Below are 18,241 nucleotides of genomic sequence, written 5' to 3' on the forward strand. Positions count from 1 at the left end.
TTAGGCTCCGTTATTCCCTCAAAATGTTGCGTCAGTGGGCAGGTGAAGCCCCCAAAGAGTAGAGGAAGCTACTCTAGGGATACCAGCACTTCAAGAAGTTTAAGGGCAGGATGTCCAACAGTGCTGGAATGCACATTCGTGGGGCGGGCAGCATCCAGGCAGTTCACTCCGGGGCAGCTGGAGACACCGACCGGCCGGAGCTGGCAAGCTGCAGGAGCCGGGGGATGGGTGGGGCGGGGACGTAGGGGCGGGTCAGCAAAGCTCCCGCGATTGTTTCGGGAGGCAAGCTAGGCGTCGGCGGCGGCGGGCGGAGCCCAGGGCGAGTGATGTAAGGAGCGGAGGGATCCCACTGGGAGAGTCGGAGCTGCGCGTGGAGACCCTAAGGGTGCGGGGCGGGGGATACCAGTTCCTGCTCGGGTTTCCCCGCCCCTCCCCCGCCTCCTTCATGCCCCTCCCCCTCCTCCCCTCTGGTTGGAAAGTTTCTAGAATCTCTTCCCAGCGGCCTTTGCGGTTCCAACATGGCGGAGCTGACGGTGGAGGTTCGCGGCTCCAACGGGGCTTTCTACAAGGTACTAACCCTTTTGCTGCTTGTGGGGTCTTCTAGGGGTTGGGGCAGGTTTGAGAGAGGGCTGGTGGTCACGGAGTGTGAGGTTTGGGATCGAATTGGGCGGCTAGGCCAAAGCCCGAGGCCGCCGAGTTCCTCGCTTCTCCCCCCTCTACCCGCGGTTTAACGGTCTCGGGGGCCCGGGCTCCGTTATGTTTTGGAACAACACGTCGGATACTTCTTGTATTTTCCTACTTATAAACCTCTCCTTGGATGCTAGTGCGGTCCTTGGCGGGCCGGTGAGGAGAAGCCGAGTTGCTACTGGGCAGCGAGGAGCTCCCTGGGAGCAGGCCTGAGCGCCCGGAGGTGGGGGAGTCGTGAAAGGAGGTGGTGGGATTGTGTGGTCATAGCCGCTCCCCCGCCCCTCGGACTGGGCCGAGCGGGAGCGCCTCGGCCCGCAGCTTCGACCCCTCCCCACTACCTTGGTGGTGGTGGGAGGGGGGGCGTCGCGGAATCCTAGGAATTCACCTTCGTAATAGCGTTTTGGGGTAATAAACTTTAGTGTCTGAAGAAGAAGCGGGTGCTGGATTGAGGATAAGGACAGAAGATAAACTAGAAAACCTTGAAATGTGGCGGGTTAAAGTCTTTGCGGCCTGGGAAATTGGGCGGCGCCTGAGCCCCTCTATTACGGAAGAAAAGGCGAGAGTTCTAGGCTTTAAAGTAAGATTTAAAATGTGAAATGGATTAGGGAGACCGAAAGGAGGTGACTGTTTCTTTATATTAGTTATCCATTGTTTTTGGAAGAAGGTGTCGATTTTTGTTTTCTTTTTCGCCACGAGGTTTTTTTGTTTCCATCGGGAGGAAGGAGATTGATTCATTACTGTGGGATTGGGGCTGAAAAACGGAAGAGGAATTAGAGAGTACAGGAATTTAGTAGGGGCTTCCAGTGTAGGGGGTCACATAACTGAAAATGAAATCCTTGCAGCTTTGTTTTGCCCATTGTCACGGTCTCTTCTTCCGATTCTTTCTCCCTAAGTATGCCAGGATGTTACAAGATCAATACAAAATCTCCCCAGCTGTTGTCTGTCAGTCAATCTCACTAAGCCAGCATCTCAAATGTTTTGAGTCCTGGCTATTTTTATGAAGGGGCCTTCTTCTAATACAGGAGTATTGTGCGTATGCAGAATGTATTCTCACTGGGTTTCATTTCAGCGGACCTTTTATCCCACGGGATGTTAATTTATTTGGAGGTCGTAATTTTCTATTTTCTGATTAGTTTACTAGTTTACGGATTAGCTGTGTGAATTTTAATTGTCACGTGGTAATAATAGCATAGTAGGAAATCAGTTGGCATCTAAAAAGGATCTCCTTAAGCTTTATACAAGTTTAAATCTTAGGTGGTCAACAAAGTGAAAACCGTGGTTTGTGGATAGGTGTCTAAATGGGTGACTCCATTGGCAGTATTACGTTTAAAACGTGGTGTCAAATACCCTAAGTAAAATTCGAGTAGGTATTTTATTTACTTTTGTTCTTAATGAAACCTAGTGGTTGTCTTCTGTGAACGACTGCAGACACAACGTACAAAAGATGGGCTTGCCATACTTTTCCTAACAAGGGGTAAATAAAGTTCATCGCTTTTGTATCAACACTGTTTGGCTTTACACTTCTTGTGTAATGGAGGCATGCATTTTTTTTTTTTTTTTTTTTTTGGTCACATTGAAAATTAGAAAAGCATTATTTTGTCTTAAATATTTTGCAGCATGTGGGTGGTAGATGGAATACCGTTTCTTTTTAGCTATGTACTTTATGTTAATTGTTCTACAAGATGTTCTTCATTTACCTTTAATAAAATTTCATTATTTAAGATTATTGAAAGATTAGTAAAGACTGTTTATAATCTTTGGTTTCTCAGTATTTTTTTTTTTAAGTCAAATCACAGTAAATCTAATGTTTCCATTTCAGAACTCTGTTGATCTCTATCCATACATTTATTGATCTCTATCCATACTTTAAAATCTGCCTGGTTTTAACTTAGATTTTGATTCCATTACTCATTGTTACTTAACAGAGTAAGGTGATTCTTTGACAAAGGTTGGGAAGAATCCCTAGCCACCTTTGTGTGTATTAGAATAATTGCATTTGAACGTTTGGAATGTTATATCCTCCTATAATCCGCTAATACATGTTCTTTGTGGAAACTGGTTTTAAGAACTCTGGAATAATGGTGAAATGGAGGAATCCCAGGTTTGAAGTTAAGTGGGAATTCTAGGTCTGTACTTTAGTGTACCATTACTTTTAGCAATGGACCCTAAACAGGTCTTCCCGGTTCAAATTTTCTTTTGTGTAAAATGAGAACTTTCAAATAGTTTAGTGGTCCCCAATATTTTTTATCCCATGAAACTTCTCATTTGGAAAAAAAATTGGCTTACTGCACAAGCAATTTAATTTTAGCTATGTGACTTGAGATTTTCATATAGTAACATTAACCTTTTGATGGACAATTAAATGAGCTTTGATAAATGCTAACAGTTGTGTAACCACCACCAACACGATGAAGAATGGTGTGCCATTATCCCCGGAATTTTCCTCCTGCCCCTTAGTAGTCAGTCTCCTCACTCCCAGACCTTAGAGTGTTTTTTGTCCCCATAATTTTACATTTTTAAGAATGTCCTGTATGTAGAATCGTATACCTTGTTTTAAGTTTTTTAATTTGAATAGTACTTGGTTACTGACGGAATTTTGGAAACTATCAGAAATTGCCTCGATAACAGCTGTTAACATTTTGGTATATTTTTTCTTTCAGTTGTGTTTTCAGTGTACAGGTGATTCTGATTTTCCTCTCCCTCTTCTCCCTTTTCCCCCATAATACACAGACACATGCTTTTGGCTGTAAATATGAGTTGCTAGTGAAGAATTTCAGAGTCATGGGATTAGATAGTATCATGCCTTGAGGCGGTGCTCTGTAGAGTTTGATTAAAGATTTCCTAGTGGAACTGAAACTTCATTCTACGAATTAATTGGAACTGGTGAAAAGCTAAAGATTTGACCTTAAATTAGGTAGTCTTTTTTTTCCTCGAAAATATTTACACAAATGATAGCACGTTCTGCATCTTTCTTTTTTTTTCCAATTTAACAGTGGATCTGTAGTTGTTAAAGAGATAAAAATTTGATGTGTTCCTGTTTGCAGCCTTATAACTATGGATTGAAATGAATTGGAGATATGTTAATTAAGCATTTAATAGGGGTTATAATTTTTGTATAAATATTTGTTTTTATGGCCTTTTCTGCCTGGAGCATGGCATTTTAGCATTTATACTACTAGCCATGTAAGATAGCTTTCTTTTAAACTGTGAGATAGAATTTACATTCTATGATTGTTTAGAGTATTTAGAGTTGTGTAACCATTACCACAGTCTTAGAACATTTTTATTATCCTCCCCCAAAAACCTTGGACCCATTTGGTGTCATTAAGATGCTTTTTAACTGTGTATGATATTAAGCTTTGTAATAACGTTGCAGTTTGCATAGCCATGGGTAGAATGTAATTTTAAATGCATGTTGAAAGTAAGTCACTCAATTTCTGGCTCATTTAGAGAAGTTTCCATGGTGTTCCAAGGAAATGTGTAATCTGTAAATTGGTCAGATGAAGTATTAGGCCTTTTCTATAGAAGATAGAATTAACTTTAGATCTATGTGATTTTTTTTGGCTGTAATTGACTATCAAACAAAATTTAAAATACAATATTTCCAAAATTTCCTTGTTACTTTAGCTTAATTTAATATTAGAATGAAATTTGAGAGTAATTAGATTAATGCCGCTCTATTATCACCCATGATGATGACTTATGGAGTTGGAGTCTCAGGGTGTACTTACTTTTCAGTTAGTATTGAGTCATTTGATTTCTTTGTGGAAATTAGTAATTGAGGAAAAGATGGTGGCTGTCTTAAAAATATTAGGGACAGTTAAAAACATACAGTTACAGGTAAAGATAATTTAGTTGTATATTTTAAAATGAAACTTTTGTAAAAATGTGAAAACTAAGATTTAACTAAATGAAAAGGCCACTTTAACAATTAACAAAGTTACTTTTCCTGTAATTTGTCTTTGTATTACAAGAACAGTACATAATTATGAAAAATCTGAAAAATTAAATAATCTTATCTACCTGGAGATATGCTGTCAAGGTCTTGGCTTTTGTAGACTTACAAAAAACACATTTTTCCATATTTTTACTTTAATGCACCTTTATATTTTTTACATCATTGTATATTTGTGTGCTTTCTGTGAGAGAATAGTTTTCTATGACTGCTTGTTTACTAGCTATTCCGTGACTCTCATACATGTATTTCTTGATTTTGTTCTCTCAAGGACTCCATGAGGTGTAAGTGGTTTTATCACTAATTTTCATATTAGGAAACTGCTGATGATTACCTTGGACAAGAATATACTGTAGCCGAAGTGAGATTTACCTCTCATTTACACATTTCCAGTTGCCTAGGTTAGCATAGTATTAGAGGTTCTTCAAAGGAAATTTTATGATAGAGAGCTTACATTTTAGTTAGAAAGATGGGGCAGACACTTGACTGGATAATAACTTAAGAATTCAGTTCTCTACCACAATGTTAAGGATGTAGCGGACTTGCTTTTTTTGTTGTTTGTTTGTAGTGGGAAGAAAACTGTACCTTCCAAAACTGTACCTCCATTCTTGTATTGGCTAGTTGAGACACCTTAGAGTTTTTATTTACAGTATGAGACAGTTTTAACGATTTATCAGCTGGTGGAATCTGCTAGGTTCTGTTAGTTCACTAAGATCCCATCTGGCTCTAACAATAGTAACATCCAGTATATAGCATCCAGCCTATCAGACTGTGCAGGTACTTTACATGAATTTATTTCATTTAGTCCTCAATCACGATGATGGGGAGATAGTGTTACCATCAATTGAGGAAAGTGAGGTTGAGTAATCTAGGTTTGTAAAATAAAAGGCTGTTTCAGTATTTCATCTCTGATCTTTCAGACTCCAGAGCGCTTGATCTTTAATCATTATAGTGTGTTTTTTGAAATATAAATACATGGCTTATCAATTATTATTAATTATTGATTACTAGTAATTAAACCATGGAAGTCAGGAGGACTGAATTGGGAGGATTCGTGGAGAAGTAATTTGAATCATGTCTTCACTTTATAAAATCTACTCTTTCCATAGCGGTAGTCACTAGCCATAGGGCTGAAATGAGCTAGTCTGAGTTGAGATGTGCGTTCATTATAAAATGCATACTGGGCTTGAAAGACTTAGTAGGAAAAAAAAGAATACATGATTTAAAAATATTGATTACATGTTGAAATAGTATCATGGATAGATTGGATTAAGTAAAATTATTAAAATTCTACCCTTTTTTTCTCCCGCTTACTTTAATATGTCTACCAGAAATTTTAGAACTAGATATGTGGCTCAAAATATAATTTATGCTGAGTATAATTACCCATACTATGCATTTATATCATTCTCAGTTGTTAGCTTTGCATTGATCATGTAAGGTATTTGGGAAATAACTAGAAATACTTTATGCACGTGTATATATGAAACTGTCTTCACATTTTCTTATGATGTGGCACTTCTTGGTAATCTTGCTATGTAGCCTTTCTTTTTTTTTTTTTTTTGAGCATGCCAGGACTTTTTCTTTCACATTTATTTTTCAATTACAGTTTTACAATATTTTTAGTTTCACGTGTATAACATAGTGATTACTACCTTACAAAGTGGTCACCCCCATAAGTAATCGCCCATCTGACACCATACATAGTTATTGCAGTATTTTGACTGTATTTCCCCTGCCAGGTAGTATTTTTGAGTATTAAATGGCTTTTGAAGGTTCTTTGGCATATGTTTAACAAATAGTTAAGAAACACTGTTTTGGTAGTTAATTTTCTTGGACCAACTCTTCATAAAAGCATACCAAACAAAAGCAATGCTTTGTTCATCTAAACATATATATATATATACTTACAAGTATAACAATCCCTTTATTTGTCCTTATGTTGAAGAGGCTAAAAGCCATGGCAAAATTAAAGCAACATTAAATCTCAGTTAAATATTAGTTGTTTTAACTTGTCTTTAACACTGTCCTCAGCATTTTTTGCTTAGCTTTCTTGGGGGGATGAGTAGAAGTTTCCTAGTAATAACTGATGGAGTTTACAATTACCGTTTGCAAAGGAACATGCCTTCTCCTGTCAAGATTTCTTCAGGATAATGAATCATTAAAACTTTACTTCCCATTTTATAACTTTTTACTTTTGTAGTTTTTTGGGTTATTTTCAAGTTTTAAGTTTTCTAGTGACTTGATGCCTATACTTTGTACATAGTAGGCCTTCAGTACATAATGAACAAATGAATCAGTCATTCTTGGCTATTGGACACTTCTTGATTTATTGTTAATCTTAGTATAACTGCATGTATACAAAACTACATCATTTTTGATTTTGATGCAAACAACTTGATTTTTTTTTTAGGGCTATGTATTCTGGTCAAGTTGAAATATTGTCACAGAACTTTATGCATGTGGAAAGAGAACAGTAGGGAACTTCGACTCAGGAAGGTCACAGTAGTTTTAAATGGCCATTTGAAATCATTACATCCCATTTCAAGGAGAACTGTTCGAGACCCTAAACTTGTGTAATTAACAAGCCAGGAACATTAGTAGTATGCAAACATTAGTCGATATATATGAATTCTTATGAAATTCCCATATCCTCATTTTCTTTTATTCAAAACAGTTATATGCTAATGAATGCTGAAAGTTTGCCTTGAATAACTTTCCTTAATAGAACTTATTCCATAATGATGCAATAATTTCTTTAATGTATAAGGTTATTAGCAAATTTGCAGACTATTTATAGAACACATGTTCATTGACTTAAAATAATTTTTGGTAGATTTAGTTATGTAGAACGTCACAAAGTATTTAAAGTTAAGACATTTTTTTGATTGCAGTAGCTGTCTTAAATGTGCTTGTTATTGGAATCAAATTACAACTCAAGATCTTTTAGAGTGTCATAAACATCAAACAAGTTCATTACTTAGAATGTAGATTTGTGATTCTCAGAGATGGACAAATTAAAAGATGTGGCGAGTGGTGATCTTTATATGTGCTGTATGGAAGAGTGCTGGCTGGCAGTGTTTAAGCTCTATCTCAACTATTTAAAAAACATTTATGCAAACTTGCTTCCCTTTACCCCTTGATCTCTTTTTCCCACATTTAGGTAAACTCATTTATTGCCAAGTATGCATACTCAGAATGGTGCATAGATACACATTCAGATAAATATGTAGGTTTTTTCCCATACTGCTTTATAAAAATAAGATAATCTGCATCTTGGCTATTTTCACTTGGAATGTTCTTAGTTTTTCAATGGTTGCGTAATATGTCACGATAGGAATTACTGTGAAATCCAGCCATTCCACAGTTAATAGACATTTTGTTCTCAGTTCGTTGGATATGTTTGAAAGAGTGGTATAGATTGTTGGTGGAAGAGAACTTTATTTTTTTTTTAACTCTAATAAATGTTAGCAGATTACTTTCTAAAAGACTTAACACTTCCTATTTTTTCATTGATGAATATCTTTACATCCTTGCCAGAAATGGGTTTTATAATCTTGTCAGTTGGATATAAAGGGTTATCTCATTGGAACTTTGATTTGTAAAGGTGTCCCCACTTTGAATTTTAATGTTTGTTGGCCATTTGGATTTACTTTCTCATAAATTGCCTGTTGTTGGCTCATTTTCCTATTGGGAGGTCCTTTGTCACTTTTTGAGATCTCGAAAGTCATTTATTGTGAGTGCCTCCACATCTATTATCTGTTGACTTTTCAATATTCCTCACCATAGAAACATTTTATTTTTTTATGTACTGAACTATTTTTTTCCCTGTTAAGGCTTCAGGGTTTCCAACCTTGGTTAAGGCAGCCTGTGTTCAGATGATACATATAATTTCTTAAATTTTCTTGTAGTGTTTTATTCATTTATATTCATTACATCAAGATTTATTTTTTTAATACTCATAGGCAGTTGTGCTAGCACCATTGTATTAAATAATAATCCTCTGTTTTAAAGGTGTTGTCGGTTTGTTCCTTTTGGCATTTGGGGGTATTAGGTACTTGCTTTCTTTAGCCAAATTTTCCTCACTTCTAGGATTGGGATGGGAGGAGGATGTCCAGCATCCAGGAACGCTGGGTCCCATTCAGGGTTGATAGAACTTCCTGAGAATTGCTCCAGAAAGTCTCTGGGGTGTTGTAGGAAGACCATAGAATTCCTGAAGGGGAACATTGTGTCTTGCTTTTGGGCAAATGAAGCCTTTAGGAGTTTTATTTTCCTTACCTTACTGCCCTGGGCTGTCTCTTGTTTTACCTACCACACGGTAGTGGATCTGAGATCAATCTTAATACTGAAATGCCGCTATACCATGGTGTCTTCAGTAAATGAGATTTTTTTCTCTTTCTCTAATAAGGCATTCTTTTTATATGTTAGCTGTATACATTGTTCAGAAACGTAACATGTTTTATTATAAATTGTTTAAATTACCAAACACAAATGTTTCAGGAAGACTTACCATGGTATTTTTGGGAGGCGAAGAGTAGCTTTCAGTACTTCTGGCGCACCTTTGAATTCCTGAGAATACCTTAGTTTAGTTTACGAAGCTTCAGCTTCTGCAGTTTGCAGATCTAGAATGAATATATATCTATATATATATATTTGCTTAGGTCGTGATTATCACTTGAATCTATGAGTCCCTTAAGGTAGTTTATTCAACCTAATAGAGTATGTCATGAATTATAGAATACAGTTTTTTTCACAATGTCTCAAGTATGGTGCTTAGCTAGTACCATTCTAGATGCATTCTAGAGAAGTTAATTCATTACACAAAATGTCTTAATGATTGGGCTGTATTCTTTTTAGAACCTTGTTTAAGGCATACTCTTTTCTGTTTTCAGTTTTCTCTTTAATTCTGTAAATTGGGTCATGTGTTAGAATGCACAGTAGGACAACAGGTAATTCTGACTGTTGTCATGTTGGTTTGAGGTACGAAAGTAAGCCAAAGGTGGAGATGTCTCTATAATTTCAGTTGGGTTTAGCTTTCATGGAGTAGGTTATTTTTCCATAGATTTGGGATGTTAGTGGAAGATCCATACAATTTCATTGTATCGAAAATGGTATCAGTTGTAAGAGTCACTAAGAAGAAAAGTTGCCAGTTAATCTATGAGTGGTAGTTTTCTTTTAGGATTCTTGTTACATACTTACTGAAAGATCATCTTTAAACACTTGGACACAAAATGGAAAATACAAGCATTTAAATTTAAAGCAACAATTTAAATTGGTTAAGACATCTTCAAATTCAGATGATTGTGTTTTTTCTCACACTATCTTGGATGTTTTAAGCATATTTTTAAAAGAGCTCTCCTCTGTTATCTCCAGGATTTTCTTCCAAGAATTTTCACCCACTCTGCAAATTTTGATGGTGGTGTGTTTTGATTTTATCAGAAAGTGTCAACAGAACAACCTCCTGGTGCGAAACCGCAGTCCTTCCTAAAATGATCCTTCATTGATTTGCTGAATAAAATAAATATTCAGGGATTACAGTTATGCGTCACAGAAAATTGCAAGCAAACCAAGTTTGAGTATGCTTAAACAGTGATGTTTATATCCTGGGTGCCATATGGTTTTAGCTGTTCTGAGATGCCATCAGTTATAAGAAGCATCTTGATTTTTAGAGTTAAGTTAGAATTGATGGGCTGGGAAGGTAGGCTGGGGCCAGAGAATGAATCAGAAAATAAACTGATAATTGATCAAAGGGCAACAAGTGGTAATCAGATCCATTGTGGCAGATCTCGAAAAGCAAAAACTTGAGGTGAATTTTACATAAATGCTTTTAACTTAATCTTTCTCGTTGGTTCTTTTTGTAATCACATTTATCCTCAGTAGCACACTCTTCCTGATGTAATTGGGGAAAATGGAAACGTAACCCAGTCAGAGGATAGGCCCTATAGGATGGACAAACTCGAGTTGAATACTTTTTATATAGAAAGAATTCAGATCAGTTTATTTTTAGACTGCAGTATTTAATCACAAGTTTGCTTCAGCAATTAAGCTTTCAGCTGTAATATTTTAACACATTGGAGAAGGTATCAAAAATGTTATTTCTTTTGACAGCAAGCATGCATCACTTTTGTGAAGAGGAAAAACAAAGTTTTCCTATAAAAAGGAAAAAAAAACTAGTTATTTCACTGTTACGCCAAATAAATGGAAAAATAAAATCTCTAAATTTTGTGCTAGTGATCCTGACAAAGACATTCAGAATTGATAGAAATATTAAGAGTAGAGTGCATCTTAAATTATATAGGAATACTTGATCAAGTTTGAAGGAGGCATAATGTGAGTGTGAGAATTTTTTGCTTGCTTAGAGAATAAATGTGAACCAGAGGTTTGATTCTTGATGGAACCCTTGCTTTTTCCACTTGAGATTTGATAGAGTCTTTAAAACCTACCCTCCACGTAGGAAAAGAGTACTGTTTCTTGCTCAGTTTATTGGCAACCAGCAAACTCTTCTAAGAGGGATTTTGAAATTTAAGAGTTACCCCTTTAGGATATAAATCTCATGGCTTTGGATCTAGTCTTTCCATTCCAAACCTTACTTTAGTTGAAGTTTCAGGCTGTCTGGTTTCTGTTAGCAGTTTGCTGAGTATTAAGATTTTTAAGTTTCTGTTTCCCCTTTATAAGGAATGTAAACTTAGACTTCTAATGAAATTGCAGTTGTAGGAAGTCATTGGTGGATTTTTGAAAAATATAAAATAATAGGTGAATTTGAAATGATACTTTGCAGTCAAAGGAAATTTTCTAGGCTAGGACAATATGTTTTTAATGAATTTAGTGGGAATATTTTCTAAGGAATTCATGTGTCTTTATAGATATTATAAGCAATAGCTTAAGCAAAACTTCTGATAGATGGATCAGTACTTTAAACATTAAAATTTTTATTTTAACTTGAGTGTATGTTTTGGATATGATAGATGCCTTTCCTGTTGTGAACTAGATTTTGATGTTTTGTTCTGTAATTTTGCTTTAAATGGGCTTTTAGGAAAGGTGCCATTTATTCCTCTGTTTATAAATTCCAAATCAGTATAGCTACCAGATTTAACCTTACGGGGTTTAAAACTACACGTTAGCAAAAACATTTTATCACCTGATTCATAATGAAAAGAGCTCCAGACAGAAGATAAGGCTTTAAATTCAATACCTAAGGAGTCAACTTTTGGGCCGTATGTCTTTGAATTCCAGAAATATATTCATACTATGTTTCTTGTTTAATCAGTAGGCTTTTTTCTCCCCATGACTACTATAATTAAGTTGAAAACACGTGTTTTTCAGCTGTAGTGTTCTGTAACTTCAAAAATATATCTTTGTAATTATCTTTGTGTACCTTGTTCTTTCCATAGGCCATTTAGCTTTCACCTCAAAATTGCCAAACACTAAAAACTCTATTGTGTGTTGTTTCACCCTTTCCTCGTATGTGGTAGTTTTGCTTATCATATTTGAGTTTTTAGGTAGCATAAGTTTATGAAACTTTGTGGCTTTTGTGTGTGTGTGTGTGTGTGTGTGTGTGTGTGTTTGATTAGAAGCCTTATAAATAATTTACTTGTGCTTCCACCTAGAATATTTTTTAAAGCTTGAATCATTCATGAATTTTTTTTGGTGAAGAAATCCATTTTCATTTTCCTTAATTATCTAAATGTCCCAGTACTGTTTTAAAATAATTCATTTATCTCTCTATAATTTCCTAAATGATATAGTCTTATTTTCGGAATCTGTTTTAATGATTACTGTAGCTTTAAAATAGGTTTTTACTATTTGGTAAGGGATAGTGTATTCTAGTTATTCCCTACCCCCATTCAAAACTTTCCTTTTTGAATGCTTGTTTTAGATAGACTTCGGTGTAATTTTATTAAGAGTAGCCCTTTCCTCCCAGCAGAAATGTGGAATCCAATTTAGGGATATACTGAAAAATTCACAATATCAAGAACTCTTATCTAAGAATGTGATGTGGTTTACATTTTTCTAAATATTGTATTTCATTAGTCAAGTTTCAGAGATTTCTGCACATAGGTTCTGCACATTTTTTGTTGTTGAGGGCATTTCTAGGGTTTTATTTTTTGAATGCTGCTGTTAGTAGAATATTTTTGTCTTTTCCAGCTGCTTATTTTTTTTATATAGGCAACTAATTAATTACTGAATCTTTGAATTGTTTTTAAAAGTTTTTATTTTAAGCTTAATTACCAGTTCTTAAAATAGTGCTTGCACTGCTTAGGGATTCCTGCTATTTCCTTTATCCTCTCTCTTACCCCCAATTTAGACATAATTTATGGCATTCTTGGGCTTTTACTATTATTATGCTCCGTTATTTTGTCAGGGAGCGTATTCTAAGACATTTTGATAATATTTCAAGTGTGTTACACTGTCTTGTTACTGGTGGTTATTTAGACTGTATGAGTGAACAAATTAAGAGACCATTTTATAAAGATGCCTTGGAATCTTTCACATCTATGTGTATGGGAAGGAGAAAAAAGAAATATGAAAAATTTTGTTGTGAGAAATATGGTTCCTGGGCCAGATGAGTAAAAGACAAAATCCCTAAAAGTTGGACTAACACTAGGAGGACAGAGTTATGGAGACTTGAAGTCATAAAACTCCCCAAATAACAAATGTAGCCGTTGTTATTTGATGTCCCCTACTCAAAGATTTTGGGAAAGACCCAACCCTGCCATTTTGGGTTTCAAATATGAAGGAACCTGCCATTCTGGTGATTTGGAGAGTACAAAAATATCTTGGAAAGTATTGATATTGTCTTGTATAAAATGGACACAATTTAATAGAAGTCTGGCCACTAGAAGTACCTTATCCTTAGAACCTAGGGTTCGGAGATTGGAATTTATATTCTGAGTTTTCACTACACTACAGTCCAAACGTATTTTAAGAACTGGTGTCAAGTCCTTAATTCGTTTAATCTTAAACCTGAAGGATATTAGCAATAAGTAGATGGCCAGAGCTGTATTTTTCTTAAAGGTTGTAGAAAATGTGCACCCAAACAAAGCTGATGGCTGATGTGGTGAAAGTAAAGTGGGGATGGGGTGGGGAGAAGAATAAGCACTGATTTTTAGAAAAGAAAGTTTTTATTATAATGATGGCTAGAATTTCCTACTGACTTTAGAGTTTTGATTTGAACTAATCCACCATATAAATTATACAGAAATAAAAAGGATTAACAAAACATTCCAAATTTTGAAAATCGTGAAGGACTAGAAAACATTATTGAAAGTTGAGAGTATGATTGACCTCAGGTAAGATATTTTACTCTAATATTCATAAATTTGGAAATTCTTAGTTTCTGAAATGTTCCTTCGTAATGGCAAGGGTATAATAGAGATAAATGTACTGGTAACATAACTATGAAAGTGCTGACCAAAAGTGATTGCTGAAAGTGGATGTGTGGATGAACTAGAAATAGAGAAACAGGCCAGGAAGTCATTATTATATGGTGAGATAGAGCTTGAACTAGAGTGGCAGCTCTTAAATTTTAGCTATGGGAGGAGAAAGGGGAGTAAAAATGTCACTGCAGTTGCAAGAAAGGAGCTACTGTAGCACTTTTGAAAGGAAGGTACAGTACCTTCTCACTTAATGTCATCAGTAGGTTCTTGGAAACCAGCTTTAAGCAAAATGACTTATAATAAAACTAGTTTTACTGTAGGCTAATTGATATATATAAATGAGTTCGGTTCCTAAAGCACATTTCTGATCACAAAAATGTCACCAAATTTCTAAATAATGACTCAACACACTTCTCATGTTAAACATTGAAATACATGAGCTATACAGACATTTAAGAAAGATTAATAGAAATGAATGATAAGTTTTTTCCAGTCTCCTGCTTCAGGGGTGTGGGGCAAGGGGAGCAGGGGCCAGAACCTATCCCTGCAGCTCAGGCAAGGTGCAACATGGGAACCAACTCTGGACAGGACACTCTTCCATGGCAGGGCACAATCACATATACCCACTCAGCACCCAGTCAGACAGTTGAGACATGCCAGTTTGCTTCACGGACACATCTTTGGGTTGTGGGAGGAAATGGAGTACCCCAGAGAAAACCCGCACAGACATGGGGAGAACATGCAAATGCCACATAGGAGTGGCCTTGGACAGGAATTGATTTTTTTTTTTTTTTAATCCTCCTCAACTTTATAGAGAGGCAACATTATTTGTTATTCGAGGATCTTCTGTATCCTGCGTTTTAGGCCTCACATGAGGATGTTTTTATTGAAACGTCCTAAAGAAAATAAAATGATTTTATTTTTAGCCCCATCTGTTATCCTTTCCTCCTCAAGTTCCAAAGATTTTTCTTTGGTAGTACTGATCTTGCTTGAAGGTTTTTCCACTGCGAATTTGTTTCATTGTCTTTGGTTTGCTAATTTGCTTAGAATAATGTCTAAGCTGTAGTATTTAAATATTAGTAGTAGTTGCTTTTTTGTGTGTTACTCCTCTTCCATCTATTTTGTAGTCTTTTATTAGGGATTTATGTCGTAAAATCCCTTTAGTGTTACTTAATGGACTTCTGGGAGGGAGGTGAAGTGAACAGATGTGTTCATTTTCTATTATGTTTTATCAGGTACTGCAGGAGTTTGTGTTTATTTTTGGTAGTTTTTAGTGCAGATTTTGGAGATCAGTATGATAAAAGATGTTTAGGAAAGTATTTACTAGCTACCTAGTGTTTCCAAGTGTGCATGTAAGCATTCGACTAGGATTGGGAACTTTGCAGTTCTGATTAACACAAATATAAAACATCATTTAATGTCAGTTGTAGTCATACAAGTGCCAAGGAAGGACTGCTTGCCCAAAGTTACATAGTGGTGGAGCAGGGATTTGAACAACAGTTGTTCTACACCCGAGTCCTTTGCTCTTTTTTGATTATGTCATATATCCTGGTTTGTTTCAGTGGTATTAATTAAATGAAGACAGTATAAAAAGACTAATTTCAAATTAATTTCAAGGCTAGAAAATGACTACTGATTAAAATTGAGGATCTATAGTCATTCCAAAATGGTATTGAGGCAATATACTTACTATAGCCCATTTTTTTAAAATGAAGGAGGGAGAGATAGTGTAGGAAAATAAGTTAATGGCAAGGTTAGTATTCAAAATGCCATGCCTTTTATTAAAGATGAGCTATAATTTAATTCTTACAGCTAATATTTGAAATAAATTTGAGTTCTTTCTACATGCCAAGTACTGTGGTAAACATTAATTATTTTACTTAATTCTCAAAATTCCATGAGGTATGATACTGTATTGAATTAAGAGTTTTAAAACTATGCTCAATATGTAAGTGATAGAACCTGGAATATGAATCCTGGAAGCCTGACCCTAGAGCCTGAACTATTAGTCACAGTACTAAATACTCCTTCACTCAGTTGAGTATTGACTAATATCTGTGATGTTTCAGACATGCGTATTTATTTTTTCATAATTCTGAGGTAGGTGTGTAAAAGTGAGGTTATGATACTCTGTGAAACTGAAGTTCAGAGAGATTAAGTTACTTCTACGGTCATGTTTTACAAATGATGGAGCTGGAAATCAAACCCACATTTGCCTAATTTCAAGCTCTGTTCTTATCAGTGTCCCCTATTACCTTCGAATCTTTAATATCGCCTTTTAGAGTTAACGTTTAATTGAATGCTGATACACTTTTAATGTTTTTGGTTTTTTTGCAGGGATTTATCAAAGATGTTCATGAAGACTCTCTCACAGTTGTTTTTGAGAACAAGTAAGTTACTTTTTATTGATAAGGATGTTAATTTTAAAGATAAATAGTCCTAAACTTTGCTTTGGGTGTTCTGTCGATAGTGGGAAATGATTTTGCTTTTGGGTCGGGTTTAAGTGGTTTGATCATCCTATGAGTTCAGTTAGTTAATTCTAATTTTGATAACTTGTTACCTGTTTTTCTGCCGACAATTTATTCATCACCCTTTTCATGACTCTTTTCTTTGATAAAACACATGCAAACATGAATCAGTAACTAGTTTTGCAAAAATAGGCTGTGCAAATGGGATTACAATATGCTTAATCCTTGAAAAAATGCAGAATGTTGAAATGATGTAGGCTTTCTGAATGGCTGCTGGTAGTCCGTATGAGTATTAAGCCACTTTCTATTGCTTGATGTTAATAAGGAATAATGTCAATTTTATAAATATTATATGGGCTAGGTGTAAAGTTGAAAAATGTGAACGGTATGTTGGGATTGGGTTATAAAGGAGCACTGTATAACTGAAGGTCAGAAAAGAACTGTTCAGCTTTCACTTTTAAGCTGCTTCTGGAGCTGTCTGAAAATATATCTGCCCAACAGCTGTTTATGTGGAAACAAGTGTGGTGATTTCTGTCTCTAAGCAGCTGCCATTTAGACAGTAATGATTAAAAGAAAGCACTCAGAAATCTTGTCTTCTGTTGTTTTACCACTCCACTGGCAGGTAGAAGCTGTAGGAACATTTTATGTGTTGATACACTTCCTAGGCATATGAATGACCTATTAAAACTTGAAGTTGCTCATCGACTCAGCTTATAAAACACACAAAAAATGTCCGTTAAGCAATAAAGAAATTAGTAGTGTAGTGTTGGTACATATTTGCTTCAAAGAGTAAGCCTTTTCTAGGTTTTAATTATGTATACATTCACTGTCGAAAAGATAAATTCTATGTGAGAAAATCAAATCGTCTAATTCAGCTATTTAAAAAAATTGAGTAATTTTCTGTATTTTTGTAAACATGTACACTAAAAAAATTATGTAGTTCGTATTTTATAATCTCTGAAATTATGTTTCTTTGACAGGTCACATAGTTGTGTGTTTGAATTAAGTTGATCTCACTGCTGCTAATTTGACAGTGGTGTAGATGTGATATTTCAAAGCTAAGTCGTTACTGTGAGTGTAGTCTATTACAGGTAATGTGTGATTTTTAATGATATTAATTATGTATAAATTTCATTAAGAGTCATGTAGAACCTGTTCTACCTCAACAAACTAATTACTTGGAAAACTATAAAAAATAATTTTTCTTTAGGGAGCGCTAAATGACTAATTTGAAAAACAGCACGAAGCTTAGACTATATAGCTTCCATATTAGGGGCTGTTAGAATAATATATTTTAAAATTGTTCATTTCTTTCCTAATCTTTCAGTTGGCAACCAGAACGTCAAGTTCCATTTAATGAAGTTAGATTACCACCACCACCTGATATAAAAAAAGAAATTAGTGAAGGAGATGAAGTAGAGGTATGTATTATAAGCTTATTTTCTTGTGTGTCTATTTTTTTGTTTTAAATAAATATTCTTGTGGGAAAATAATATGGAGAATAAATCTAATTCCTTTCTCTCTTTTCTGTTGGTAATGGCTGTGTAATGTAGCAATGCTTAAGTTTTGGAGTCAGAACTAGGATTCATGTCTCAGTGCTTATTTACCATTTTAACTTTGTGGCCTTTGCCAAGTTTATCTCTGAAGTGAAAATAATGAAATAATGTGAGAGTTAAGGATCACGATGCATTTGAATTGCTTTGCATGAAATCTGGCACAGACAATTATATGGTGTTGGTTGCTATTTTCCTTTT

General features: G+C 35.4%; 1 protein-coding gene across 6 annotated transcripts in view; it reads left to right on the plus strand.

Moving 5' to 3' along the window:
- The first annotated feature begins 348 nt into the window (after positions 1-348).
- FXR1 (FMR1 autosomal homolog 1) overlaps positions 349-18,241 on the plus strand; it is a 51,225-nt gene continuing 33,332 nt past the window's right edge. For 2 of the 6 annotated variants that reach the window (XM_016138021.2, XM_016138022.2), the window contains exons 1-3: positions 351-569; positions 16,357-16,409; positions 17,815-17,908. In XM_016138021.2, the coding sequence (XP_015993507.2) occupies positions 519-569; positions 16,357-16,409; positions 17,815-17,908 (198 nt within the window). In that variant the 5' untranslated portion in view covers positions 351-518. Of the gene's footprint in view, positions 570-16,356; positions 16,410-17,814; positions 17,909-18,241 lie in introns of all 6 variants that reach the window. The other 4 variants (XM_016138020.2, XM_016138023.2, XM_016138024.2 and 1 more) reach the window with 4 other exon arrangements.

The sequence above is a fragment of the Rousettus aegyptiacus genome, unplaced genomic scaffold, assembly GCF_014176215.1.
Source record: "Rousettus aegyptiacus isolate mRouAeg1 unplaced genomic scaffold, mRouAeg1.p scaffold_m13_p_4, whole genome shotgun sequence".
Taxonomy (NCBI): domain Eukaryota; kingdom Metazoa; phylum Chordata; class Mammalia; order Chiroptera; family Pteropodidae; genus Rousettus; species Rousettus aegyptiacus.